General features: G+C 40.6%; 1 protein-coding gene across 1 annotated transcript; it reads right to left on the bottom strand.

Moving 5' to 3' along the window:
• Positions 1-258: 258 nt before the first annotated feature.
• On the bottom strand, positions 259-4,486 carry LOC127444354 (homeobox protein engrailed-1-B-like). Its single transcript, XM_051703661.1, has 3 exons — positions 4,343-4,486; positions 3,714-4,259; positions 259-1,117 (listed from the first exon to the last, which is right to left on the bottom strand). Exons 2-3 carry the CDS (start codon positions 4,216-4,218, stop codon positions 798-800), a joined length of 825 nt encoding a protein of 274 aa, XP_051559621.1. The 5' UTR covers positions 4,219-4,259; positions 4,343-4,486; the 3' UTR covers positions 259-797.
• Between the last annotated feature and the right edge of the window lie 17,379 nt (positions 4,487-21,865).

Raw genomic sequence — 21,865 nt, 5'->3', positions numbered from 1 at the left:
AAACAAACTGGTGCTAAAGAATTTTCACAAAGATGTATCACTCTTCATAAAATAATTGCAGTACATTTGAATATATACGGAAACCCATTTTGCACTCATCGTGTAACCATAATCCAAATATCTTGTTTATAAAAATAAAAAATAATAATAATAATAATAATAATAATAAATAATAATAATAATAATAATAAATTAGTGGTGCAAAAAAAAAAAAAAAAAAAAAAACTAGGGGGTTAGGACAAGTCATCGTAGCGTTTAGCTACAAATTACTTGAGAGTTTGTAGACTAGAAAAAAAAAGAAAAGAAAAAAAAAACAATTGCACATTCGACCTTTTTTATTTCAGACAACATAATCTGAACATATTAAAATCTTTGGCCTGAAGCGTTGGTTCAGTCACGCATTTGAAGAACTGTGAGATAAGGGATTTAAGAGACAGAGCTATCACAAAAACTAACAAGCCTGACATTTAGGCCTACTGGAACGGTGAGCAACCACATTGGGAAAAGAGATAAACGTTAGAAATATTCAGCAAGTAAGGAGCAATATAGACATCCCCTTACCTGGAATTAAATATACACATCTTACAATTTTGGCTATATATAAATTTTATATAGTGTTCGTTAGATGCATGTCCATATACTGTATAATAAACAGGAATTTGTTTAAATAGCGTCCCTTCCTTCGATTCGCAGAATTCGAAGAATTTCCTTTTCATTTGAGCCATAAAAAAAATATCAAAATCACTTTTGCCGGGGTCAGCGTCCATGGCCTTTTTAGGAGTGAAATTGGGCCATTTTTAATCGCTATCCTCTTTTTCATCTTGAACTGTAGTTGTGGAATGGTTGTAGAGTCCTTGAGCCATGAGCTGAAGAGCTAGGCCGTTCTTATAACCAGTGGCCTTTTTGATTTTGGCCCTCTTATTTTGGAACCAGATTTTTATTTGCGACTCGTTGAGGTTGAGTTCCTGGGCCAGCGACTGTCTCCGCTGCTCCGTAATGTACCGATTCGCCTGAAACTCGGCTTTAAGTCTCTGCAGCTGTTCAGCCGTGAAAGCGGTTCTCGGTCTCTTGTCTTCCTTCTCGCTTTTCTTCTTTTTCAATTTTCGTGTCCTTGGGCCTAGTGTAGAAACAACAATAAAACGAAGACATAAATATCATGAAGCATATGAATGCCTCTTATCCACAGCTGATAGAAAATGCCTTCCGCGCAATCACCTTGGCAGTTCGAGTGAAAAGATTGATGCGGTGTTAACATGAAGGCCATACCTGAAACTTATGTATTGGGCAAACTACTTTGGCTGCACTCTCTCCATTCTTTATAAACACTGAAAAAGAGCTCGTACCGCAGTTCATTATGCAATGCTGTTTCTTGCTGAATAAACAAATGAATCATCTCTGAAGGATCACGTGTGTATGTAAAGCACTAAGAATCCGTCAGCTGACTTTTTGATTGGCAAAATGCTGAAAAACAAAATGGTAAAATTCGGTTTAATTTCAAGAGTGTATCTGTTCTGTAAAGATGCTAGAAAAAATGCGAAAATGAGGGTAATAGTTTAGTCAGTTATTTTGATTAAACTACTAAATTACTGATTACATTTTATAGGCCCTACTACAATATGCCATTTATAAAAGTAACCCTTTTAAGCCATTTAATTAAAATGTTTTCCGTTTTAATCATTAGCAATTTGTGGACCCTAGACCTGTCCTCCATTGCTAAAAGAGCTTCATACAGGCCTCAGTCCTCGCTGTCTCTTAAGCTTACACCCACCGAACATAGCTTGGAAGTCGAACGAGGCTTTGTCTGGGACTGCCTATTCTCAGAAAAGCTATTATTCAATTTCTGTATTTTAGGATGCATAACTTGGAAGACGCAGAAGAATAACACCAACAAACTTCTCTGACGTTTTCTAGTTTAATATTACCAGTATCTGAGACAAAGTGACAACATGCCTACACATCAGTATATTTCACCCTATTTTCCCCAACAATGACGTATCGAGTTCCGAAGTTCAAATGCACCTCGTTACTGTCAGTCACACGATAGGTGACTAAAAAAAAAAATCGATAGGTCAATCAGCCTTTGCTGTTCTAGCCTCTGCCTTTGTGTAAATAACAACTCGCTGCAGACGAGTTGTGTTAACTGCTAAAGATCCGAGATAGTTATTTTAATATTGCATTCATATCTCGTTACGTTATTGTTCTGCAAATAGCTTGTTTTTACCTTTAAAATGGCCATGGATAATGCAGCTTCTATGCAAACCCATCCGTGACAGTATACGTCAGAATAAAATATATATATATATATATATATATATATATATATATATATATATATATATATATATATATATATATATATATATATATACATATATATATTATTCAAAGCAAATATCACCAGACATATGTGATATTACACGCACGTCAAGAAAATAATGTTCTGCATTATCAATCAACAACTGAACAGAACTTGAAGTCTTCCCGTCAGGTAACTGCACCGGTTGATCGAAATTCTGCTTACCGTCTGTGAAAGTCCAGAGTCTGATAGCTCAATCAGCAAGTCAATCAGTGAAGTCAATCAAAGCATCTTTTCCAACAACCCAGCTGACTTTGTGTCAGGTATGCACTGTAAAATGTCTTACCTGTTTAACTAAAAATGTACTTATGTACGTTGTAATATAAATTATTGGTTTTAAATATAATTAACTAATAGGGCTGAATCAACCTGACGTTGGGTGACACTAGGTTTTAGGGGTCAGATCGGGTAGAAATAGTCCCTTTATAGTCAAAAATGGCACACGTAGGCTACTGTTCACAGTGATGATTAACATACTGACCTGTTGATTCACGAAAGGCAGCTAAATTCATTCTACCAGCTGTGATTCTCTCCCTAAAACTTGACATGTCAAAAGTCAGTTTCGAATATGCCAATCTCATATAGCCTTTTCAATGTAAATATGGCTAGCGGCACATGGATTTACCGAATAACGCCACAAAGCAGAGTTAATTACATCTTTACGTCTCTTCTTCTTTTTCCTTCATAACTGAGGTCATTTTTACTCAAATTATCAACTCTTTCAGATGAATTGGAATACTTTACGATTTACAAACGCACATGTACAAACACTTGAATTAGAAGCTGCAATAAAGAAATTCACCATAAAACCAATGACGAGCCATAACAACTTGCAAGAATAGCCCATGTGGTCACACAGAATATTATTTCAAACACATTTAATTTCATATGAATTACACATTACATTTATATTTTTAAATCATCACTAATAGTATTTCCTTTATTGTTTTTCTAATTTGTGTAACTGTAGGGCCTACTACTTGGAATTAGCCTAGAAATTAGACGGCAATTGCAATTAAACCAGGGTAGAAATGTGATTTTGCGCGTCCCGTTGAATGTATTTTTCTCTCCAAAAACGACTTAAGTGAGCCAAATGTGGTCCAGTTTAGTCTGCGGCCTAAGTGACAATTGTTCGCTCATGCTCCTCCAAGCACCCTCTCTAAAACTGTTGGGAAAAGGTAGTGAGGTTGAGTTTCTGGACGCTATAAAACGAGTACATTTATTAAAACCTGCTGTGTCAAATAAACAAAGGTCGCCATGTACGATGCACCTCCAAATTGTTTTCTACGAGCAGCGTCGCGTCAGTTAGCTAAACTCAATGTAATCATACAATGGAATTAAGAAACTAGCGCCTTACCAGATGAAGGTCTGTCCGAGTACCTGGTGCAGTACACCCATGCAGGCCATAGTAAAGGCTGCGATTCTTTTGCCGGCGGAGTTCCCCCGTTAGCTTTAACCACCATTATCGACGTCGTATTCTCCCCGTACCTTGGTGTGGTAGTTCCATTTCCTTCGACAAGCTTTGCCGAAGACTGCTTTGAGGATGGCGAAGAAGACGAGGACGAAGAAGTGCTGTCACTACTACAGTTTGAATCCTGGCAAAGGCTGCTATTGTGCGACGGCCTTATCACCATAGGGTTAACGTTCTCCCTGCCCGAGGTTTGCGCTCGGTCTCTACACCCAAGATCTTTCTTGCAGCCGAAGTCTGGCCTTAGAATATTGTCAATGAAAAAGTTCGTGGTTCTGTGGGCTTGCTGCGCTGCCTGGTGAGGTAAAATCGGAGGAGATGGAATATTGGGTGAGAGCGAGACGCTCTCAGACTCAGTCGAATCACGACTATTTTGATCCTTTTGCTCCTCCATGACTGGGACCAATGGATCGTGGTCTTCACACCAAAATTCCACTTGTTGCAAAGAAAAATATCCGGATAAGAGACGACAAACAAGAATACAGTCTATAATGTTATTATAAAGGTATAAGAAATACCTTCAGGAAACCGACTGTCATACCATCGGAATGCTTTCCGCGATCAAGGCGTTTCAATTGTCAAAACACACCCGTTATTCATGTCAGACAATACATGGCGCGATGCTCCGCAGTCCTTGTCTCGCTGCCCCGTGTGACAGCTCCCGCTTCCCAAACTCTTTCTAAAATCACTGTGCCCCTCACATACTTTTTTCCTTAACCGGAAGCACGTGAGTAAGACACACGTGCAATGGACCAATAGGGTACCAACATCCTTAGTGTCACAAGAAGAGAATGTCCAATAGAGTTTTACGATCTTATGCAAATAAAGAATAGGTGGATTTCCAAGACCAAGTACGCTGGTGAACATGAAATCCACTCTAATGAGGACTGGATGTTTCTGGATTGGCAAAGGCTTTTGACAGAGAAGATCTGACATTGCAGACAAACAATTCATTACTTTAGTTGGTCCTTGTGTTTTTGCCAAAACTAGACACACTAATACTACTAATAATAATAAAACACAATGACAATTATTATTATATGGTTGCAATCGTTTTAATAAGTAGCCATTATATGTGATGTTCCGTAAATACTACATTTTACTTAATTACTGCAACAACAAAGTTGGTTTAAGCATTCTCCTCCACTAACCGTTTTACGCTTCACCAATGGAGGGCCAAATCAACACAAAATATATTTGTTCTTTTATGTATTTTTCACACGGTCTTCAGAAGCTGCGTTTGCCTACACTGAGAAAACAAGCACATTTAATATATATATATATATATATATATATATATATATATATATATATATATATATATATATATATATATATAATCATGCTGGCTATACGTTTTAGTGTTTGGACAATATAGTAAAAAGCAAGACGTGTTTATAGCAAGTAGTGACTTTTAATGTAAGCGAAGATTCAAATTCCGTTTTACCAATAATGCAAAATAATAGACATAGACGCTACGCCAAACAAACATTTATAAAGATAATTAGTCCAAAAAAGGAATTTTAGTGCATGCGGCATTTATTCATATAAAACAGGCTGGGTTGAAATCTTTATTCGAAAAGCTCGAGTGGGTACTTAATAAATTTCTAATTAGGACACTATCAATATGCTATTTGAGCCAAGTAGCCATTGTGAGGCACGCTCCTTTTCAGGCGGTAAATTAGCACTCCAGCTCTTATCTCGGCTGCATGCGACGTCTTGAGAGGGGCTGCAAAAGATAATTTATAGGTTTTAATTAGCGCCCATTCCGCCTGATCAGCTTGGCGTTCATCACTAGCGAGTGAATAAAAGCCGGTCAAAAGCACTGTCACTACCCTCTGGCAGGGCGCTTTATCAAGGTAAGCAGGGCCGTATTACAAGAGGTGCAGAGGCGACGTAATTTCCCCAGTGCTGATAAAGCCCGTTGAATAATGCCGGAGTCACCTGAGACACCATTTACTGAAATGACTTTATTGACGACTTAACGTCGGTAATTCATTTTACCCTTCACGTATCGGACCTGGATTGGGCACAGTAATGGGATGATGAATGTGCAACGGCCCGCACCTCGTATTATTGAATGTAATACACACGCCCTTCTCAAAATGTCTCGAAAATCATGTAAAAATCGAAGTTGTAACTATTTTAATTTAATTACGGACAGGTTGAAATATTGTTCGGTCTTGGATAGCTCTGTTGCAATGATGGCGCACGGGATATTTAATTAGAAATAAAAGAGGCGCTCATAGAGAGAGCCTGATTGAGTAGTGTACAACACAGTGGGATATTAGTGGATAAACACAATAATATTCGATATATAAAAATGGGGAAACGCACGACAGATTTTCTGTTTAAGCATTTAGACAGGATACGGCTGATGCTCCGTAACCTATAATGTCTTCCAATTAGTCACTGAAGTTTAACCCAGTTTTATCCCAGGTGTGTTTTAGGAAATGAATTAGGCTAGTTACTATCATCAAAGTTGTTTCAGCCAATTAGGTAACAGCACAACTGCCTTCATTAAAGTATGAAAAATACACTTCTTTACAAGAATAACTATACACTTTGTTATGCAAAATAAATCAGTGTACAACGGCATTTTCAATTAACACGTAAGATTTATTTTTTTATTATTATTTACATTTTGACATTATATAAATGAAGTATCTAATCAAGTATAATCTATGTTGTTTGATAAGCCTAAAAAATGTGTAAACCAACTTATCGTGACGTGTTCTCCGCGAACACGAAGTGGGCAGAAAGTTTCAATTAGCCTAAGTATTTAAGCATATTTAGCATATTTGTTTGTTTTTTGCAACACACTGTTAGTCAGCAGACTGTTAATTTAAAAATGAGTAAGACAACTTTTACACCTGTCTTCAAGTCAAAGAAGGGCTAACAGTAAATACTGTCCATATAATTAGACCACTTATTGTAAAAAAAAAAGAAAGAAAAAGTAAATAAATTATATAAAATAGCTCCAAAACGAAATAATTTGAGTTCTTCGTGTTACACGTAGGCTCAATCACGATATGACTTTTACCTGTGCAAAAGTTACATTTAGCTGACATTTATTTTCTTGAGGAAAGTTGGAGGCGCTTCTTGTTTATTTATACGATCTTCTTCAACATTAATCGCGAGTAATGACTTAAAACAAAAATGAGCACTGTATTGCAAACCAAGATGTTCAATAACATGTTCTTTTCATGTTCATTAAGTTATTTGGAATACAAATGAAATGCAAAGTGTCTAGATCCACCAGTTAAGGCACTAGTCCACAATAACTGAACGATGAAAACTGAACCAACTCTCGACTTTGACACAATCGTCATTACGCCATCAAAATTGTATTTTCAAGAAATAGCTTATTCATTTTGCTTTTGAGCTCACAGCAGCAACTCCGTCACTAACACTCCTATTATAATACTAATACAATGTTTAATTGACAAAAATGGTTGAAATCAATATAACTGAAAATCTTAAAGCTTGGTTACCTTACTTAATCCTAAATGTAAGATTTATTTGACTTAATCACTTTGGCTCCTCGTAAAAGTGAAGCCTATTCTGTTGTCCTTTTTTAAAAAAAAATTTATGATGTAGGCTCAAGTTATTCAACCATGAACGTGCTCCTTGTAAATGACAGCAATCCGTAAATCGTTGCTGTTTCACATGGTAATAAATACATTTCAATCTATACTCTCTGTATAAAACAGAGGTATCCCACTGTCACAGTAGACCCCGGCCTAACGAAAGCCTGCTGCATCTGACAGGTCGAAAGGTGTCGTTTTTATCAAGCGGTTTTCTTTTTGCAATTACAAGAACGCCTCCCAATGGATGTTCTGCGTAGTCTACAACAGGGAGAGGTCTGTCGAAGGGGCCAAATCAAAAAGACTTCACCAACCAAGGATAAATGATTGATAAATGTGTGGTTGATTAATAAAAAAGATAAATAAACTACCTAACAACAAGTAGCCTACCAAATAAATAGTTTTTAGTTTTATTAACTACATATAGCCTATTATAATTTTGTGCCTTTTTGTGTGTACTTTTCAGCAAGTCACATGCCCAGCTGCACAGTATTGCTGTCACAAACATGTTCTGATCTTTGTAAACAGTTCACTACGATTAATGTATCAACATAAGAGGAGAAAGTAGCCAGAAAAAAAAAAAAAAATAAAAAAAAGAAAAAAAAAACAACATAAGTGACCGTTTCCCAACCCTTTATGCCGAGACGTCGTCATTATTTAACATAATTGTGTCATTTGGCGAACCTCGTCCGCCATCGTGTGGTCAAGGGAATACTCCGACATAAAGAATGCTGACACGCCATAGTATATCGATGTACAGCCCCTTCAACAAGTGCAAGATCAGCGTGGAAACGGTATTGGGCCTAATATATATTTGATGTTTAGGGTACAACGTGGCTAAAGACACACCTTAAAGAAAATGTGATTTTTAATTTTTTGTATTTTTGGTCACAAACGTCTTAAGATTGGAAAAAATACATTTCTTTTTATGAATATTAATGGGGCAACATGATTTGTGTGAAAATAAGGACAATAGCTACAGGGCAAAATTAGGCCAGTAGGCTAGTTTTGAGACAGCAAGATGCTTTTTGAATAACAAATGATGACAATGCTTATTCAAAATAACCACTTCAGAAAATTGTTAACCATTTTCTTTTCATTTCAATCACTTTTGGTATTTCACTTCAAATATTCTATAAACAAATTCATCTCCATTTTAATTGGATCCGTCAATGTGAGCCCACTTTGAAAATTTTTCATCATAACTCTATTCGCCCACACAAGATTGGACTATTATTGGACAGTTATTAAAAAACATTTGATTTAATCACCTTGAACCAAACTGAAAATGATAAATATGTATTTTTTCTCAAAATAAATGTGATAATTTCAGGGATTCACATTAGCTACATAAATTTGCAACATTATACAAATTATTAAATATTAGATCAAATGACTTCACAATCAAACTTTAGACATTTTACTCAATAATCTCATGAATCATAAATATTTTGCAGTGTATAGTGACAAAAAAGGTTTTAAGGAAAGTGCTGTGGTAGTTTTTGCTGCTGTTTAGTGTTTTTGAGAAAATTAAATAAATAGTGTCTTTTACCCCTGCGTGGGCCTGTAGTCCCATTTTACCCAATGTTGCAGGCCAAAGTTTCATATTTTAATTTCTTTGGTGTCGGCAGTATAACCTATTTGTAGAATGTTCTTCAAAAAAAAAAAAAAAAAAAAAAAAAAAAAAGAAAAAGAAAATGCAGATAATTATTGTATCTAAAGAGGAATGACAAATAATGCTGAAACTAGAAATGTACCTTTATTCACTGTATTCAGCTTGACCATTTCAGTGTATTTTTGGCACTCAGACATTGTTAAAAATTGGTATGTTCTATGCAGTTGTTTTGATAGAGAGAAACAAGTTACAGTTCTAGTTTCAACATTATTTGTACTTCAGACATTCCTCTTTAAAAGACAAAAAGTATCAGCTGTATGCAAAGTGACCTACATCTGGTTTTTGACCACTGAAAATGTGTACAATTTAACAATTTAGTCATGGAGCCACATTGAGAGCCCCATATCTCTGTGATTGAACCATATATGGCCTTAAAAATGAAGATATCAAAATAAAATGTTGTTCTGAACCAGAATCTAAAAGGATATTAAGATACTGTACATGTATATTTAATACTTCTTGAGTTACAGGCATGCCAACTTTGGAAAACAAACACGAAAAGTGCTTTTTTCCCCATGTTGAACTGTCACCATTGGCATAAAATGCAACAAGGATTGCTAAAGTCAGTTGATTTTAGTAACAGATCTACCAATCTCTGTGTAAAAATTAAATAATGATAATGCCACCTTTCTAAGGTTTTTCTTTTTCAATTGATCTGTGGTTTTGCTCCAAAATCATAGGTAAAAACTGCCATTTTGACCTCCCTTTACAAAAAAGTGGATTACTCTGTAAATATTCATCTGTGGCATTTAATATTTTGACATCTTAATTTATGTATTTCTTTCACCAAAAACAAAACAACAACAACAACAACAACAACAAAAAGATCAAAATAACAATTTTGAGCTGGGGACCTCTGGTCGACATGGAATGACTCCCAAATCTCTGTCCTATTTTGCACCTTTTAGGATTTTGTGTCGAGTGCTGCATAAGTGCTTTATGTCACTGTCTCCTAATGATGCATCACTGTTGTAAAATTCTACATTTATGAGTCAATTTGGAAAGAACCATCTGCTAAATTATTAAATGTAATGCAGTGTTGGGTGTAATCCGTTTACAAAGTAATTACTTTTTAAAAAGTAGTGTTATGCATTACATTTTTAAATTCTTATAATCAGATTAGTGACTGACTTTCAATTAACTTTCTTACTTTTAAGTGTATTACTAGGGTTTCACATATTTCTAAAATAGTATTATTTATGTAGAATTAACATATACATCTGTTTGTGTTTCTGTGACAGCTGAAGGGTGTGTGCCCCCTAACAAGTCAATGAACAAGGAGGATACACAGACTTTATTTTGAATTTGTTGTGCAGAAAAGTAGATAGTTAAAAGTAATTAGGGATGTGATTACTTTTACAATTAAGTAATCATTAAAGTAATCAAATAACAGTTTTTAAGAAGTATTTAGTGATATGTAGTGGAGTTCTTACCCAACACTGATGTAATGTTTAGGTGACATTGCAAGATTCCTTCATGTCTGCAATGAATTGTGATCAGCTTAGTGACATTTTTCATAAAAGATGGTGGCCAGAGCCAAAGGTATTTTACAAGTACACTACATCAGTAAGACTATTGCATTGTGATAATTGTTCAGCAGCACTGTAAATTGTTTTCAGATTCTGAAAAAATGTACAGATTATGAAATGACAATTTAATGGAGTGTCTGTTTACACTAAGTGCAAATAGCCCATCTTGTTGGCAGAGGCTATTTACACTAACTCCGCCCACCACTGCTCAGACCAAACTCAAGACAGCCATGACAGATTCATTTGGGGTCAATTGCTGATCAAATTAAGGTAGGCATATTGGATTTTTCGCGATGGAGCAGAGACATTAAACTGGTTAACGGGTTAGACATTTAGTGGATTAAGAGATTGGATAACGAAGTGACTATTTGCGCTCCAAATGTCTGGTGGAAACACAGGATTTTATGACAAACCCCATGTGCAACTGTAGTAGCTCTGGGTGTAACAACGGTATGTGTTGTCATGCTGGAGATCCAAGTTCGACTCTCACCCATTGACATACTTTTGTCTCTAATTTTTATTTTTTTTCTACCCTTTTCTCCCAAATTTAGAATGCCCAATTCCCTATGTGCTCTAAGTCCTCGTGGTGGCATAGTGACTCAATCCGGGTGGCGGAGGACGAATCTCAGTTGAATCTCAGCCGTGCATCTTATCACATGGCTTGTTGAGCACTTTACCGCAGAGACGTAGCACGCGTGGAGGCTTCACGCTATTCTCCGTGGCATCCATGCATAACTCTAAAAAAAGAGTGAGCGAGAACCACACATTATAGTGAACACAAGGAGGTTACCCCATGTGACTCTACCCTCCCTAGCAACCGGGCCAATTTGGTTGCTTAGGAGGCCTGGCTGGAGTCACTCAACATGCCCTGGATTTGAACTCGCGACTCCAGGGGTGGTAGGCAGCGTCAGTACTCGCCGAGCAACCCAGGACCCCCATGTCTCTACTCTTTTCAGATTAACATTTTTATTGGTTGCTTCTCAACATGACACACAACAAATCAGAACATTCATATACAGAGTCAACCATTAAACCATTAAACCCATTGTTTTCCTTCCCCCCTCCCGATCCCCAACCTCACCCGACCCCAAACAAGCATCCCTGTGGCCAAAGCCTTAGTACACATGCAGATAAAAAAAAAAAAATATATATATATATATATATATATATATATATATATATATATATATATATATATATATTGTGGTCGAGCGTCCATCCGGAGAGAAAGAAAGCGGTAAGGGCGCTTGCACCTGAGCTAGATTATGTGTAACACCTGTCTCTAATTCCAGTGAGCAAGGGGAGAGTGGCATATAAGTAGCCACACCACCAGCAGAGAGGGTGAGAGAGTCTGGCACAAAGAAGGCCACGGTGCTCCTGAAGCTGTTACGTTTAACCTGTTATGTTTATGAAGCTGATGTGTTTAAGTGACTACGTGTTTATGAAGCTGATGTGTTAAATGCCTACATGCCTGTGAAGCTGATGAGTTTGTGAAGTTGTAAAGAACTGAAGTGGCCTATTAAAAGTCCTTCCTGAGCCAGGAAAAATCTGCTTCCCTGTGTTCTCCTTCCCACCTCTTGTGAAGCTGTTCTACACTGATGGCAAAACCCGGGATCATTGATGTACACCCCATGGAGCCCTCCCAGTTGGCCGAGATCCTCCAATTCCTCACTAGCCTACATCAGAACCGACAACAATCCCTGCCTGAGCTCCGCCAAGACCAGGATCGCCGCTTCTTTGAGATCCTGCGAGCTCAAGCAGAGAACCGGCATGCGATCCAGAGCCTTCTTGGCCAGGAGAGAGCCCCAGCTGTGACCTCAAACAACAGTAGCCCCTGCCCCCACCCACGCTCCTGAAAATGGGGGTGGAAAATGACGCGGAGGCTTTTCTTGACCTTTTTGAGTGGACGGCTGAGGTCCGGAGCTGGCTGTGTGACCAGTGGGCGGCCAGGCTCCTTTTGCTCTTGTCCAGGGAAGCCCAGCTTGCTGCCCAACAGCTGCCGGTGGCTAACCTCTTAGCCTATGACGACCTGAAGAAGGCCATCCTGCAGCGGGTGGGTCGAAGTCCGGAGCAGTACTGACAGCTCTTCCGGACCTTGAAGCTGGGGAAGTCCGACCGCCTGTTTGCCTTTTCCCAACGGCTCTGAGACGTGTGCCGGAAATGGCTGCTGGTGGGGAACCGTGACGTCGGGGGAGTCATCGATCAAGTGGTACTGGAGCAGCTTATCCTTCATCTGCCAAAGGGAATGGCAGAGTGGGTCCAGTGCCACCGCCCGGCGTCGCTGGAGGAAGCTGTCCAACTCACGGAGGACCATATGGCAGCTTACGGAAGAGCTCTCTTCTCTCTCTCTCTCTTCCTCTTCCCCCTCCCCCTGTGTGTTCCCCCCTCCCCTCTCACTCTGCTCTCTCTCCAGAGCCCGTTCCTAGGAGCTCCGCCACCGCAGCCAGTTCCACACACCCCCCTGCCCCTACAGTGCCCCGCCACTCACCCCCTCAGGTGGAAGTGTCCGCCGACGCAGGTGCAGGTGTGGCGCCTGGGCTGTTCTGCTGGAGTTGCGGGGACACTTCCGGGATCAATGCCCTGTGATGGAGCTGGGAACGGTAGTCCGGATCCCTGACACTCTGCAGGCTGCCCCCGGGAGCGTACCAGATACCGGTAAGTGTCAAGGGGGGTACTCACCAAGTATTGGTGGACACGGGTTGTAACCAAACCACTATCCACCAACGCTTGGTTCAACACGAGGCTTTGGGCACAGCTAAAACGGTGAGGGAGAAGTGTGTGTGCATGGGGATATTCACAACTACCCTGTGGTGACCCTTGTTATTAAATTTCGGGGAACAAAACATAGAGTGGAGGCTGCGGTTAGTTTCCGCCTCACCCATCCACTGATTTTGGGGACTAATTGGCCTGAATTTAGAAATGTATTAAAGGGAATATGCACGGATGGGTCCTACACTAAAGCAATGAGATGTGGGATGTGCAATGCTTTGGCAGGGGAGGTGGAGCCAGGGCTTTTTTCGTCTGCTCCACGTCAGGATGACATGAGGGGGGGAGAGGCTGCAGCCCCTCCCATCCTCGGGGGATTTCCCGAAGGGGATTTCCCTTTGGAGCAGTCACGAGACGAAACCCTCAAGCACGCCTTTGACCAAGTGAGAGTGATCGATGGTCAACAACTCCAGCCGGGTGTCGCCCTTTCATATACTTATTTTGCAATTATAAACAAGCAGTTGTATAGAGTGACGCAGGATGCTCAAACAAAGGAAGATACAACCCAGCTCTTAATACTGCGGAGCCGTCGGGAAATGGTGTTCCAGGCGGCTCATTATAATCCCATGGTGGGTCATCTAGGGGAAAGAAAAACAGTGAACTGCCTAATAGCCTGTTTTTTTGGCCGGGCATTGGCGGCGATGTCCGCAGGTGGTGTGCGGCATGCTGCGAATGCCAGTTAGTTAATCCACCGGCCACCCCAAAAGCGCCATTGCGCCCTCTTCCGCTGATCGAGGTCCCCTTCGAGATTATTGGAATGGACCTCGTCAAGCCATTAGAGCAGGCAGCACACAGACATCACTTTGTATTGGTCCTAGTGGACTATGCAACACGATATCCGGAAGCAGTCCCTCTGCGCAACATCTCAGCATGCAGTGCTGCGGAGGCACTCTTCAAAATAATCTCCCGGGTGGGGATTCCGAAAGAAATCCTCACCAATCAGGGCACAACCTTTATGTCACGAACACTACACGAGCTTTACGAATTATTGGGCATTAAATCAATTCACACCAGCGTTTACCATCCACAAACAGCCTGGTGGAGCGATTTAATAAAACCCTTAAAAATATGATTCATAAGTTTGTGCACGAGGATGCTAGAAATTGGGACAAATGGCTCGATCCCCTGTTATTCGCAGTACGAGAGATCCCGCAAGCCTTCACGGGATTTTCCCCATTTGAGCTGCTGTATGGGCGGCGCCCGCGCGGTGTACTTGATGTTATGCGCAAAGCTTGGGAGGAGGGACCTTCAAACAGTAAGAATGAAATTCAATACGTTCTTGATCTTAGAGCAAAACTCCACACTTTGGGTCAACTAACACAGGAGAATTTGCTCCAAGCTCAATAATGACAGAGCCCACTGTACGACAGGGGAACTCGGCTGCGGGAATTTGCACTGGGAGATAAGGTACTCGTATTACTTCCCACATCGAGCACCAAATTACTCGCCAAGTGGCAAGGACCCTTTGAGGTCACACGACGAGTGGGGGATCTCGATTATGAGGTAAAGCGAACCGATAGAGGGGGCGCACGTAAAATATATCACCTCAACCTCCTGAAATTATGGAGGGAGGCGGTCCCTGTGACGTTGGCTACGGTAGTCCCGGAGAGGGCGGAGCTCAGGCCAGAGGTGAATACAAAACACAATTATTTCACCCTGGTCACTTGCGGAGACCACCTCTAACCTTATCAACTCGCAGAGGTTGCCAAGTTGCAAAAGGAGTTTGCAGATGTGTTTTCCCCTCTACCAGGTCGTACAAACCTCATACAGCACCACATCGAGACCGTAGCCATCCCTACCGATTGCTCGAGCACAAAAAGAAAATTGTCCGGAAAGAATTGGATGCAATGCTCGATATGGGGGTAATAGAGGAATCCCACAGCGATTGGTCCAGCCCGGTCGTTCTAGTTCCTAAGAGCGACGGGTCTGTACGGTTCTGTGTGGATTATAGAAAAGTCAACACGGTGTCTAAATTTGACGCATACCCAATGCCTCGTGTTAATGAGTTGCTTGATCGGTTGGGCACTGCTCGATTTTATTCAACATTGGATTTGACAAAGGGTTATTGGTAGATCCTCTTGACACCAATTTCTTGTGAAAAAACAGCCTTCTCCACGGCGTTTGGATTACACCAATTTGTGACACTTCCGTTCGGTTTGTTTGGAGCCCCGGCTACGTTTCAGTGTCTCATGGTCCTCAGACCACATTCGGCTTATGCTGCTGCCTACTTAGATGACATCATCATTTACAGCAATGATTGGCAGTGGCACATGCAGCATCTGAGGGCAGTTCTGAGATCGCTGAGACGAGCGGGACTCACAGCAAACCCTAAGAAGTGCGCGATTGGGCGGGTGGAGGTACGGTATCTGGGGTTCCACTTGGGCCATGGGCAAGTGCGTCCCCAAATTGACAAGACTGCAGCGATTGCGACCTGCCCGAGGCCCAAGACCAAAAAGGGGGTGAGACAGTTCCTGGGGCTGGCTGGCTATTATAGGAGATTTGTGCCAAATTATTCGGATGTCACCAGCCCATTAACTGATCTCATTAAAAAGGGAGCTCCAGACCCGGTCCAGTGGACGGAGCAGTGACAACAGGCATTTATGCAAGTTAAAGCCGCACTTTGCGGGGGGCCGTTTTTACATTCACCCGATTTCTCTCTCCCTTTTGTCTTGCAGACGGACACTTTAGACAGAGGGCTGGCGGCCGTACTCTTGCAGGTGGTAGAGGGGGAGGAGCGCCCGGTGCTGTACATTAGCCACAAGCTCTCACTGAGGGAGACTAAGTAGAGAAGGAGTGTCTCGCCATCAAGTGGGCAGTCCTCACTCTCCGGTACTACCTGTTGTGGCAGGCCTTCACCCTCTGCTCGGATCACGCCCCACTCCAATGGCTCCACCACATGAAGGATACCAATGCGCGGATCACCCGTTGGTATCTGGCTCTTCAGCCATTTAAGTTCAAGGTGGTCCACAGACTGGGAGCGCAGATGGCTGTCGCCGACTTCCTTTCCAGAAATGGGGGGGGAGTGGTAGACAGGCCAGATATCTCCCCGGCCGGGCGGTGGGGATATGTGGAAGCAGGGGCGTGGTCAAGCGTCCATCCGGAGGGAGAGAAAGCAGTAAGGGCGCTTGCACCTGAGCTAGATTATATGTAACAACTGTCTCTAATTCCAGTGAGCATGGGGAGAGCGGCATATAAGCAGCCACACCACCAGCAGAGAGGGTGAAAGAGTCTGGCACAAAGAAGGCCACAGTGCTCCTGAAGCTGGAGCTGTTATGTTTAATCTGTTATGTTTATGAAGCTGATGTGTTAAATACCTACGTGCCTGTGAAGCTGATGAGTTTGTGAAGTTGTAAAGCACTGAAGTGGCCTATTAAAAGTCCTACCTGAGCCAGGAAAAACCTGCTTCCCTGTGTTCTCCTATATATATATATATATACGCAGTATCTTACAGAAGTGAGTACACCCCTCACATTTTAGTAAATATTTTATTATATCTTTTCATGTGACAACACTGAAGAAATGACACTTTGCTACAATGTAAAGTAGTGAGTGTACAGCTTGTATAACAGTGTAAATTTGCTGTCCCCTCAAAATAACTCAACACATAGCCATTAATGTCTAAACTGCTGGCAACAAAAGTGAGTACACCCCTAAGTGAAAATGTCCAAATTGGGCACAATTAGCCTTTTTCCCTCCCTGGTGTCATGTGATTCGTTAGTGTTACAAGGTCTCAGGTGTGAATGGGGAGCAGGTGTGTTAAATTTGGTGTTATCGCTCTCACTCTCTCATACTGGTCACTGGAAGTTCAACATGGCACCTCATGGCAAAGAACTCTCTGAGGATCTGAAAAAAAGAATTGTTGCTCTACATAAAGATGGCCTAGGCTATAAGAAGATTGCCAAGACCCTGAAACTGAGCTGCAGCACGGTGGCCAAGACCATACAGCGGTTTAACAGGACAGGTTCCACTCAGAACAGGCCTCGCCATGGTCGACCAAAGAAGTTGAGTGCACGTGCTCAGCGTCATATCCAGAGGTTGTCTTTGGGAAATAGACGTATGAGTGCTGCCAGCATTGCTGCAGAGGTTGAAGGGATGGGGGGTCAACCTGTCAGTGCTCAGACCATACGCCGCACACTGCATCAAATTGGTCTGCATGGCTGTCGTCCCAGAAGGAAGCCTCTTCTAAAGATGATGCACAAGAAAGCCCGCAAACAGTTTGCTGAAGACAAGCAGACTAAGGACATGGATTACTGGAACCATGTCCTATGGTCTGATGAGACCAAAATAAACTTTTTTGGTTCAGATGGTGTCAAGCGTGTGTGGCAGCAACCAGGTGAGGAGCACAAAGACAAGTGTTTCTTGCCTACAGTCAAGCATGGTGGTGGGAGTGTCATGGTCTGGGGCTGCATGAGTGCTGCCGGCACTGGGGAGCTACAGTTCATTAAGGGAACCATGAATGCCAACATGTACTGTGACATACTGAAGCAGAGCATGATCCCCTCCCTTCGGAGACTGGGCCACAGGGCAGTATTCCAACATGATAACGACCCCAAACACACCTCCAAGACGACAACTGCCTTGCCAAAGAAGCTGAGGGTAAAGGTGATGGACTGGCCAAGCATGTCTCCAGACCTAAACCCTATTGAGCATCTGTGGGGCATCCTCCAACGGAAAGTGGAGGAGCGCAAGGTCTCTAACATCCACCAGCTCCGTGATGTCGTCATGGAGGAGTGGAAGAGGACTCCAGTGGCAACCTGTGAAGCTCTGGTGAACTCCATTCCCAAGAGGGATAAGGCAGTGCTGGAAAATAATGGTGGCCACACAAAATATTGACACTTTGGGCCCAATTTGGACATTTTCACTTAGGGGTGTACTCACTTTTGTTGCCAGCGGTTTAGACATTAATGGCTGTGTGTTGAGTTATTTTGAGGGGACAGCAAATTTACACTGTTATACAAGCTGTACACTCACTACTTTACATTGTAGCAAAGTGTCATTTCTTCAGTGTTGTCACATGAAAAGATATAATAAAATATTTACTAAAATGTGAGGGGTGTACTCACTTCTGTGAGATACTGTATATATATATATATATATATATATACACACACACACTACCAGTCAAACGTTTAGGGTCACTTACTCATTCTTTATTATTATTATTTTTCACGTTTAAGGATAATAGTAAAGTCATTAAAACTATGGAAGAACAGAAATAGAACTACAGAAATTGTGTTGTGACTAAAAAAAAACAAAATAAATCAAAACTATGTATATTTTAGCATCTTCAAAGTAGCCACCCTTTGCTTAGACTTTGCAGAAATGTACACTTGACATTTTCTCAACCAGCTTCTTGAGGTATCACCATGGGATGCTTTTTAAACAGCATTGAAGGAGTTTCCATCAATACTGCGCACTTATTAGCTGCTTTTTTTATTATTCTGTCTAAGTCACAATTTCCACAAAAAAAAAAAAAAAATACAGAAAAAACAGCTTGCGCATTAACGACAGCACCAAATGGCATCCATCCCTCTAAACTCAAACAGTCCATGTATGCCTACGAATACGAAAAAAATAAAAAATAAATAAAAACGTAGATTCATCCCCTTAATTGTCTCAAAGGTGTGTTCTTCCACAAAAAAAAAAAAAAATTACAAAAAATGGGCCGTTCATTTCTTTGGGCAGTCAAACTCACTCCAATGTCCTGCAAGAAATATTAAACAAAACCAACTCCAGCCAACAGGAGGCATATGCACCCAAAAGTGCAGATTTATCCACAAGCTGTCCCAAAGAAATGATTCTACACAAAAAAACCTCCAGCCACTAGGCGGAACTAGCACAAAAAGAAACGAAAAAGGGAGGAGAACATTATATTTTGTTGTTGACGTCACAGGCCGGGAATCAAATCAAACTCTTTGGTGCTTTGGCTGTAATTTATCTGTCACTTGGTAGAAGCTTGCCAAATTACAGTGCCTTGCAAAGGTTTTCAGACCCCTGACCAATTATCTCACATTACTGAATTACAAATGGTGCAATGAAATTTAATTCTGTTTGATATTTTATTTTAAAACACTGGAACACAAAATCAATTATTGTTAGGTTATATTGGTTTTATGTTGGGAAATATGAAAAAAAAACCAAACTGAAATATCTTGCTTGCATAAGTATTCAAACCCGTGCTGTGGAAGCTGCCAGGTTAATCCAATGAAAGAAATTGCCCTAACGAGGACACAATTAATTTACCATTGGCATCCACCTGTGAATCATTAAAGCTGCAATCACATTTTCTGGATAAAAAAACCTATTGTTGAAGGATCACTTGTCAAGCTGTGAATCTGAAGGAAAATGATGACCAAGGAGCATTCCACAGAAGATAAAGTAATAAAAATGCATAGATTAGGAAAAGGGTACAAAATAATATCCAAATGTTTGAATATCCCAGTGAGCACAGTTGGATCAATAATCAGGAAGTGGAAGCCACACCACACCACCCAGGCACTGCCAAGAAAAGGAGTCCCTCAAAACTCAGCACTCTAACAAAAAGGAGACTTGTGAGAGAAGCCACAAAGAGTCCAACAATCACTTTGAAGCAGCTACAGAATTCAGTGGCTGGGAGTGGAGTAATGGTGCACCAGTCAACCATATCAAGAGCACTGCATAACGCTGGCCTGTATGGGAGGGTGGCAAGAAAGAAGCCGTTACTCAAAAAGTACCATCTGAAAGCAAGTCTGGAGTTTGCCAGAAAGCATGTGAGTGACCCAGCTGCGATGTGGGAGAAGGTTTTGTGGTCAGATGAGACCAAGACAGAGCTTTTTAGCCAAAACTCAAAGCGCTATGTGTGGTGCAAACCTAACACTTCCTATGCCTCAAGACACACCATCCCTACAGTGAAGTATGGTGGTGGCAGCATCATGCTGTGGGGATGCTTCTCATCAACAGGGACTCGGCAACTTGTTAGAATTGAAGGAAGAATGGATGGAGCAAATTATAGGGAAATACTGCAAGAGAACCTGCTTCAGTCTGCTAAAAAACTGAAGCTTGGGAGGAAATTCACCTTTCAGCATGACAATGATCCCAAGCACAAGGCCAAAGCAACATTGGAGTGGCTCAAGAACAAAAAGATAAATGTCCCAGGTGACCCAGTCAAAGTCCTGATCTCAGTCCTATTGAGAATCTGTGGCATTATTTGAAAATTGCAGTCCACAAGCATCACCCAACCAACCTGAACAACCTGGAGCAAATCTGCTTAGAGGAATGGGCCAAAATCACTTCGTCACTGTATTCAAAGCTGGTACATATGAACCCCAAAAGACTTAAAGCAGTTATTGCAGCAAAAGGTGGCTCGAGCAAATATTAATGTGTGGGGGTTGAATACTTATGCAAGCAAGATATTTAAGTTTTTTATTTTTCATAAAAATATTTCTCAACAAAAAAACAATGTCACCTTACAATAATTGATTTTGAGTTTCAGTGTTTTAAAATAAAATATCAATCGGAATGAAATTTCAGTGTACCATTTGTAATTCGGTAATATGAGAGAATTGGTCAGGGGTCTGAATACATTTGCAAGGCACTGTATGTCTGTGTTGGGTAAATTACTCAAATATATTATTCCACTTAAATGAGTAATTACTTCTCTAAAACTGTAATCAGATCACACCGGAAAAAAAAAGTTCAATTAACAAATTAAGGAAAACATTTCCACTTAATTAAATAATATTTTTTTTCTCAACAAAAACTATTTATTTGAATTGATTCTATCAAGTCTTGTTGTACGAACTTAAATTCATTTTGTCATATCAACTAGCATATGATTATGGTGATGAGTTTGTCCTGTCACATTTTGTCTGACTCCAAGAGAGTTGAGAATATCGATAAATGCTAATCCCAATGTGTCATTTTCATTATTTATGTGAATGTTGAAGTCACCAACAATTAAAGCTCTATCTACATTAACTACTAGATCTGATAGAAAATTTGCAAACAAGGAAAGCAGAGTAAGGCCCAGGTGATCTAAATACTATAGCAAGGGCAAAAGAAAACAGAGATTTTTTATTTATATCTGATGGTGTCATATTAAGCATTATTAGTTTAAAAGACTTAAACTTATGTCCTGTCCTCTGAGTAACACCAAAAACTTCACTGTAAATTGTAGCCATACTTTCTCCTCGACCCTTCAGACAAGGCTCATGTTTATAACAATAACCTGGGGGAGTAGATTCATTTAAACTAATATATTCATCTGGTTTAAGCCAGGTTTCAGTCAAACAGAGCACATCCAAATTATGATCTGTAATAATTTAATTTACAATTAGTGCTTTGGTAGAAAGAGATGCAATGTTTAGTAGCCCTACCTTTATATGATGTTTATCTTCATTTTTTTCTTTCAAGTTTGACCTTAATAAAAAAATTTCTAAATGATTTAGTGAGAGTTTTGAGTTTGGTAGTTCGGGGAACAGACACAGTCTCTATGTGATATCTAGG

Source organism: Myxocyprinus asiaticus, chromosome 7 (genome assembly GCF_019703515.2).
Source record: "Myxocyprinus asiaticus isolate MX2 ecotype Aquarium Trade chromosome 7, UBuf_Myxa_2, whole genome shotgun sequence".
Taxonomy (NCBI): Eukaryota; Metazoa; Chordata; class Actinopteri; order Cypriniformes; family Catostomidae; genus Myxocyprinus; species Myxocyprinus asiaticus.
This window is presented reverse-complemented; position numbering and strand designations above follow the sequence as displayed.

Bases quoted from the DNA above. Each gene is read 5' to 3' on its own strand.
- LOC127444354 (XM_051703661.1), bottom strand. From the start codon at position 4,218: ATGGAGGAGCAAAAGGATCAAAATAGTCGTGATTCGACTGAGTCTGAG. The intron at 1,118-3,713 runs GTAAGGCGCTAG...TTTCTACACTAG, and splicing joins CTCGGACAGACCTTCATCTG to GCCCAAGGACACGAAAATTG.